Below are 8,515 nucleotides of genomic sequence, written 5' to 3' on the forward strand. Positions count from 1 at the left end.
CCTGTATGTCCTTGGTGGAGTGGGAGGGGGAGTTGAAGTGTTGAGCCACTGGGTGGTTGGGTTGGTTGGTCCGGGTGTCCCAGAGGTGTTCTCTGAAACGTTCCGCAAGTAGGCGGCCTGTCTCCCCAATATAGAGGAGGCCACATCGGGTGCAGCGGATGCAATAAATGGTGTGTGTGGAGGTACAGGTGTATTTGTGGCAGAAATAGAAGTATCCCTTGGGGCCTTGGAGGGAGGTGAGGGGGGAGGTGTGGGCGTAAGTTTTGCACCTCTTGCGGTTGCAGGGGAAGGTGCTGGGAGTGGAGGTTGGGTTGGTGGGCTTGAATAGAGTGAAAATTATAAGACTTTTTCCCAATGTAGAGGGGTCAATTATAAGGTGCGGAGGTGGGGAATATTTAAAAGAAATGTACCAGACAGGTTTTACACACAAAGGGTGGTGAGTGTCTGGAATACACTGTTAGAAGAGGCGGTGGAAGCAGACACAATAGCAGCATTCAAGAAGCACCTGGAGGAATTTACGAATACGAAGGGGAGAGAGAGATATGGACCCTCTAAGAGAAGGCAGGTTTAGTACAGAGGGGCAAAATGTGTCAGCACAGACCTGGAGGAGATGTATTGTTCTTTGTTCAAATTACTTTTTAAATATGGATGGTGTGTCCTTCAAATTTTTTCTTTCTTGTAATGTACCTATTTTGCATATTCTAGAATATTCCCTCAAATACCTGTCACCCCAACCCCAATGACCTCTCTCTCAACCCTAGATTGTCACCTCACTTTACCATCCTTGTGTCCAAAAGGAGGTGGTGCAATTGATATGCAGAAGACACAGCATTTTCAAACTGTAACTGGTTACAACAATGGCAGGCAAACTATTTGGTTCACCATGCTGCCTCTGCTGCCAGCCCGGAGCAGCTAAAGGGGGAACCAGCCACTATTATCAGTGCAGCTGCCTACGACGCAAAGTGGCTTGAGTTGTGACCATGAACAGCAGCTGAGTAGCAACATCTCCAGATCTGCTCCTGAAAGAGGTATTCTGGTCTGAAACTCTCCACTCTGGCTGCGTCAGCAGTAGTGGTAGCTGAGGGGGTCAGGAAAATACTAAAAGGGCAGAATTTAGCCAAGTGGCAGAGATTCCTCAGTCTGTGCATGAGTGTCAGCATTCAAATCTTCATGTTGAACTAAAACTCATTAGCTTTTGTCTCATAGAAGTTAGGATGCTAGCTGCTGAGGTACACCTGACAGCCAGAAAACAACTTATAACAGAATGCAAGACCAGAAGAAATAGCAACAGGAGTCAGCCACTCAGCTGCTCGAGCCTGCTGGGCCATTCATGCCTGATTCAATATTCCTCATATCCGTTTCCCTGCCCTTTCTCTGCAATCTTTGATTCCCTTACTGATCAAGAATTTATCTCTACACCAACTCACCAAACATCATCCTATCCAAAACCACCTGCCTACCCTATCCCTGTAACTCTAGCTAATCTACCTAACCTGCACACCCCCAGACACTATGGCAATTTAGCATGGGCAGTCCACTTAACCTGCACATCTTTGCACTGTGGGAGATAACTCCACACAGGTAGAGGGTGGAATCAAACCCACGTCCCTTGCGTTGTAGGCAGCAGTGCTAGCCACTGAGTCACTGTCAAACCCCATAAGAACCACATATTTCAATGAGATCACCCCTCATTCTTCTAAATTCCTGAGAGTAGAATCCCAAACTGCTTAGCCTTTACTTGTAAGATAATCCATCCACACCAGGGCATAAATTAATAACTTTGTAATGGGTTGGTGTAGAAAGCTGCAGTAAGAAGGAAGATGTGCAGAAACCACAGATGTTCACCAGACAGGATTCAATAAGAAGCTTAAAATATGGCAGGACAGAATGCTTGCTACGGAAATACTATTACCTAGATATCAGCATAACAGATGAACACATGGCTTACATACATCATGTTAACAGAATCCTGTAGATCAAAGTGAATCAAGCAGGTTTAGTTAATGGTTGTTTGTTCATCTTAAAATAAGCTATGCAAAGGACTCAGGTGGAAAGAACCATGATCAGAAGTATGTAAAGTGTAACATTACCATCTACTGGCATTGTAGCATATGACAGTCTCAGAATTTCAGGACCAATCTGCCCTTCCATAGTTAAATTAGGGATCTGACAACTGTATTAATGAGGTTATGGGATCCTGGTAACTTCAGGATTTTTTGTTCTTGGTGCAAAAAACTTTGTATTCATTCCAGCCAGTAGGAGCAAGTTTGATATAATTCTAACCACAGCAAGGTGATACTATTTTTCATTATTAGAGATTTTGCCTTTCCAGTAACTTCAATCTTTATAAAATGATACACTAAACACACCATTCTGAAACACAACTGAACAAGATACACTTAAAAGAGCGAAATGGATATTTGATTAGGGAAGAAACTGGGAGAAAGACATTATGTGGTGCAATTCCAATCTACGTGTGCCAACCATGACCAGATGTCTCCTGTTGGACAGCTTTTGCATTGTGACAAATAGCAAGTATATTAACAAACTCAGAGGCTATTTCAGACACAGCCCTGGCAAAAAGCTTAAAAATAATTATATGTAGGAGTCACCAGTAAAACAGATTAAAGAGAGAAAAACCTGTGACAGAACACTGACTTGCACTGCTCCCATCAAGACCCAAACACATTCTCACAGAAATTATGCCAAATAAAATATCCACATGCCACGTGTAAATAAACCTCAGGAACTCACCTCAGGAACGTAAGAGATTTGATGGTTGAAAGCGTATCTAGATCACCCTGTAGGGACAGATAGAAGATGAGAATAAACATTGATAAAATTCCCAAATGGATGGTAGAATGAGAGTTAAATTTTGAGCTTATACTGCACAATTGAAAAACCCATACTATATCCACCAGCTGTTACTCATAAGGACAGGCAGGTATGCAGCATAAAGAAAGGGCCTTTGTGTGGCACAATGGTAGAGTCCTTACTCTTGGACCAAGAGATCCAGATTCAAGTCCCACCTGCTCCAGAGGTGTGTAATAACATCTCTGAACAGATTGGCTAGAAAAGTAAGTTAAATAAAAAACATAGGGGTTCTTGTGACAGTGATAGTGTCACTATCTCTGAGCTAGGAGGCCTGGGTTCAGGTTCTACTTGCCCCACTTGAACATGTTGATTAGAAAATATCTGTGATACAAGTTACTGTCTGACATTTATAGAAATTATATTTTAGGGCACTCTTGTGGTGCAGTGGTAGCATCTGTACTCGTGAGCAGAGGGGCCAGGGTTGAAGCTACACCTACTCCAAAGGTGTGTAACAACATATATGATCAGATTGGCTAGAAAAATAGGTTAAATATAAACAAAAATCGGCATAAAGAACCTGCTCCACTAAATTAGATAATGCTTTATCCTCATCTAAACTTCAGTTACCAAACTCAGTTCCATACTCCCCAATTTCCTTGCACAGCAAAAACTTACCTGTCTCACAGCGGAAACTCTCAAGTGACTTCCAACCTTTCATGGGAGGATTTCAGATTTCCATCCTGTGTAAAGAGCTTCCTGACATCAAACTTCCTGGCTCTAATTTTAAAGGTTATGTCCCCTTCGTATGGACTCTCCAACTAAGGGAATAATTTCTCGTCATAATCCTTTAATCATCTACAACATCTCAGTTAGATTGCATTTTAATTTTCTGTAAGTGGAAATATAAACTTGATCTATGAAACCTGCTCTCCTGAAGTTTTGCCCCAGTATTATACAAGTTGTCCTGGTGCAACGCAACAGTTGTATTCCTCTGCAACCTGATGCTATTGAAAATCACATTATGGAAAACTGCTGTAGAAAATCATTAATAGACTGTTTTGCACATCTTTTCATATATTTATATGCCATTGATTATCTGATCCATTCAAATTTTCCAATGGAACAACTACCATGGGAATTTCTCCAATCAATGGATGAAAATTGTAGAAAATCTTTAATCCAAGTTTAAGAGAACAAAACAAACATGCATTTACATAAATCACTTTATAATCTTTGACATTCCAAAGGAGTATTTACATGTGTAGTTTTACTAAAACCAGTTTCCTCACAGCAAGTTTCTACACATAGCAAAGTCATAATGAGCATCTGGATTTGTGTTTGAAGAGCAAAGTATGAGCCATACCAAAGTGGCCCTTCCCTACTTCAAATGGATCTTTAACAGTGAGAACCAGAAGCCCCATTGAACATCTCATCCAAAATATTGCATAACTGACACCAGACCATTCCCTGAGAATTATACAACCTAGATTCTTCATTCAAGGTCTCTGGACTTGAACCAACAATGTTCTAATTGGAGCGCTACCATCATGCCTGCCAGACCAGCAGTGGAACGCTCCATTATCTGAGTGGACCTTTCAAATGCATCAAGAAACATGAGATTGTCAAGGACGTGGCACAGTAATTCAGAACAGGGGAGATTGAGTATTGTTGCATATTGTTGACAACATTCGTGTTAATCACATTTCAAAAACATGTGCAACTTACCAGCTCCTGTAAATTGTTGTTGGTGAGTACCAACTCCCGCAGATTGGGCAACGCCTGCTCGAGACCTTCACCTATCCGACTGAAGCAAAGACTGATTTTAAAAACTGTTCAACACCCTTCCGTTTTAAAAATCCTTCTGCTAACACTTTGCACAGTACTTCAACATTGCTGAAAAAGACATTGACTTGATATAGTCTCAAAATTGTAAAGCATTCCTGGATTTTTTGAAGTATCCTATGCTGTAATGAGATACAGCCAACAGACGTTAAACATTCGACTGCAAAGTTTCTTACAGACTGCTTATTCAGACATCAATATGGCACTCGTATAGCAAGTTTGCCTTCAGTAAAACCAATATTCCACCCTCCAGAAACAAACTTTGCAAAACTCAACATTCCTCGCAAAAGTCTGAAAAAGCAAGGCAAGGGATTTTTGTTGATTCAGCAGTTGTGACTAGGAGGTACTAGGATATTCAGCCTTGGGGGCTGAGGGTGCATCACCTGGGAGCTCTGGGGACAGCAGGAAGGCCAAAAAACACAGAAGGTTTGGGACTTGGAATTAGGAATGCAGAGTACCTGAGAATGCAGAAATGAAAGGCACGAAATGATAGATGCAGGTTCAGTTATAACATTTAAAAGACATTTAGGTAAGTACACGATTAAGAAATGTTTGGAAAGTTATAAGCTCATGAAGGTGGGACTAGCTTAGTTTGGGATTATGGTCTTCACAGGCTGGTTGGACTAAAAGGTCTGTTTCCACACTGTATGACTCTATGAGATGCACATCTAGCAGGGTGAAGAGAAAAGATTTTTTTAAAAACAGCAAAAATGGAAGTAATTGCTCTGGTCTGGAACCACAGCCAAACAGGTACACAAATAACTTGGTAAGAGTGCAAATTATGGAGGTCTGGTTACACTAGTAAATGGGAAACAGGACATGGGTTGGGCGATAGTAAAAAGGCATCAAGTATTAAGGCTTGTGGTCCTGTGTTGGGATAATGATGATTTAGGAAGGGTGGAATCAGCATGAAACAAGTTGTAGCCATTTTAAAAATGATCTTATTTGCATTGCTGCAAGGTGGTTTGAAACATGAAATAGCATTTTGGTTTTAATAATGAAATTTGACAAATTTTGAAATCTCAATTGTGCATGAGTTTCTTTTAGTTTCTTACAGTGCTAAATCATCTACCTCAATATAAAAGATTAGAACAATTTCAACCAGTTTTTGTACAAAGTAATGAAAATATTGAAGGTAGAAGACAGATGATGGTGGTAGAGGGTTGCCTTTCAGACTGGAGGCCTGTGCCCAATGGTGTGCCACAAGGATCAGTGCTGGATCCATTGCTTTTTGTCATTTATGTAAACCATTGGGATGTGAACATATGAGGTATAGTTAAATTTGCAGGTGACACCAAAATTGGAGGTGTTTTGGAAAGCGAAGGAAGTTACCTCAGAGTACAATCGGATCTTGATCAGATGGGCCAAAAGGCCAAGGGATGGCAAATGGAGTTTAATTTAGATAAGTGTGAGGTGCTGTATTTTGGGAAGGCAAATCACAGCAGGGATTATACACTAAATGGTAAGGTCCTAGGGAGCGTTCCTAAACAAAAAGACCTTGGAGTGCAGGTTCGTAGTTCCTTGAAAATGGAGTCGCAGGTAGTTAGCATAGTGAAGGCAGCATTTGGTATGCTTTCCTTTATTGATCAGAGCATCGAGCATCAGAGTTGGGAGGTCATGTAGCTGCTATAAAGGACATTGGTTATGCCACTTTTGGAATATTGTGTGTAATTCTGCTCTCCCTCCTATAGGAAGGATGTTGTGAAACGTGAAAGGGTTGAGAAAAGATTTACATAGATGTTGCCAGGTTTGGAGGGTTTGAGCTATAGGGAGAGGCTGAATAGGCTGGGACTGTTTTCCCTGGAGCAGAGGCTGAGGGGTGACTTTATACAGATTTGTAAAATCACGAGGGGCATGGATAGGATAATTAAACAAAGTCTTTTCCCTGGGGTAGAGGGCATAGATTTAGGGTGAGAGGGGAAAGATTTAAAAGGAACCTTAGGGACAACTTTTTCAGATAAATGGTGGTGCATGTGTGGAATGAGCTGCCAGAGGAAGTGGTGGAGGCTGGTACAATTACAGCATTTAAAAGGCATCTGGATGGGTACATGAATAGGAAAGGTTTAGAGGGATATGGTCAAGTGCTGGCACATGAGACTAGATTAGGTTAGGATATCTGGTCAGCATGGATGAGTTGAACTGAAGGCTCTTTTTCAGTGCTGTACATCTCTATGGCTCCATGCATTTTTTTTTGGGGGGGGGGTATTTTTTTTTGGGGGGGGGGTCAGCCTTACAAGCTGGTTTATTCCTCAGTTTGGTTGGTTTAACCAATACATATCACGGGTAGTTATAAATAAACATTTCAGTGACGTTTATACAGTTTGCTTCCAAGTGCAGTTGAAGTAAGGATTACCCACATTTGAATGTGTGGAGTAACCCATAACAGAAGTGAGCATTTACAAATTAGTGAATCTGGTTTAGAACTTGCACAAGTGATTGGAGATCATAAGCAGATACGAGGAAGTTACCTAACAGGTAGTATGTGACTATTGCTGCCTTTCAAGGATCTGTGTTGGGGCTACAGTGGGTCACAGTATGCTGGGTGGCATTGTATACATAACATTGCAAAGTATAGAGTCATAAAGATGCACAGCACAAAACTGTTTCGGTCCAACTCGTCCACTTAGAACAGTACAGCACAATACAGGCCCTTCAGCCCTCAATGTTGTGAACATCTTTTATCCTGCTCTAAGATCAAACTAATCTACGTACTTTTATTTTTAAAACTGTCATTCATATTCCTATCCAAGAGTCGCTTAAATGTCCCTAATGTATCTGACTCTACTACCACTGCTGGCAGTACATTCCACACACCCACCACTCTCACTAAAGAATGTAACTGACATCTCCCTGACTCTTTCCTCTAATCACCTGAAAATTATGCCCCCTCATGATAGCCATTTCTGCCCTGGGAAAAAGTCTCTGGCTATCCATTCTATCTATGCCTCTCATCTTGTACACCTCTAACAAGTTCCCTCTCATCCTTCTTTCAGTAAATGGACAAAAGTGTGGAAGGTCTAATTTAATACAGGCAAGTGTTGAGTTATCTACATTAGTGTTAAAAAGGATAGATGAGTATTTTCTAAATGGTGAAAGAGTTGAAATAGTGATGTCCCTTAACGCTAAACATCTACAATCATTGTGTGACAGCATCTGTGAAAAAAAATCAGTGATAATGTCCCTTTAAATGAAGAGTCACCATAGCTGAAACGTTTCTCTTCATAGACGTTGTCAGACGTGCTGAGCTTTTCCAGCAACTTCTGTGTTATGTTTCTGATTTACAACATCAGCAATTCTTTCAGTTTTTATTTCACAACCATCAGGCACTTGCCTACAGTCAATTTACAGTGTGAGAATGTGCAAGGCTGAGAGATCTGCTTTGGAATCCTCTCTCCCTTACCAGATACGGTTGTTGTTCAGCAGTAAACTTTTCAATCTCCGCAATAACGGGAAACCATCCAGTTTACGGATTTCATTGTCAGAGAAGTCAATACAGTCAAACTGATCCAGAGTCGCCCCCAGATTCTCTATAACTGGAATCTTGTAACCTACAAAACAAACACAGCGAAAGCCATCAATGGCTCAACAGCTTGAAAGAATAAGGGTAGGGTAGGGGCAAGAGGAAGAGGGTGGGAATGGGAAGGCAAAGGTGCAGGGGTGTGGATAAAGGTGTGTGGAAGGGGAACAAGGTATGGGGGATGACCTAACTGGACTCTTGTAACCTACAAAACAAACACAGCGAAAGCCATCAATGGCTCAACAGCTTGAAAGAATAAGGGTAGGGTAGGGGCAAGAGGAAGAGGGTGGGAATGGGAAGGCAAAGGTGCAGGGGTGTGGATAAAGGTGTGTGGAAGGGGAA

General features: G+C 41.5%; 1 protein-coding gene across 1 annotated transcript in view; it reads right to left on the reverse strand.

Annotated features, from left to right (window-relative positions):
- snrpa1 (small nuclear ribonucleoprotein polypeptide A') overlaps window positions 1–8,515 on the reverse strand; it is a 37,189-nt gene that overhangs the window by 21,262 nt on the left and 7,412 nt on the right. The window contains exons 2-4 of the mRNA XM_043677070.1: window positions 8,057–8,204; window positions 4,540–4,618; window positions 2,755–2,801 (exon numbers count right to left, since the gene is read on the reverse strand). Of these exons, the coding sequence (XP_043533005.1) occupies window positions 2,755–2,801; window positions 4,540–4,618; window positions 8,057–8,204 (274 nt within the window). The remainder of the gene's footprint in view (window positions 1–2,754; window positions 2,802–4,539; window positions 4,619–8,056; window positions 8,205–8,515) is intronic.

Source organism: Chiloscyllium plagiosum, chromosome 36, assembly GCF_004010195.1.
Source record: "Chiloscyllium plagiosum isolate BGI_BamShark_2017 chromosome 36, ASM401019v2, whole genome shotgun sequence".
Classification (NCBI taxonomy): Eukaryota; Metazoa; Chordata; class Chondrichthyes; order Orectolobiformes; family Hemiscylliidae; genus Chiloscyllium; species Chiloscyllium plagiosum.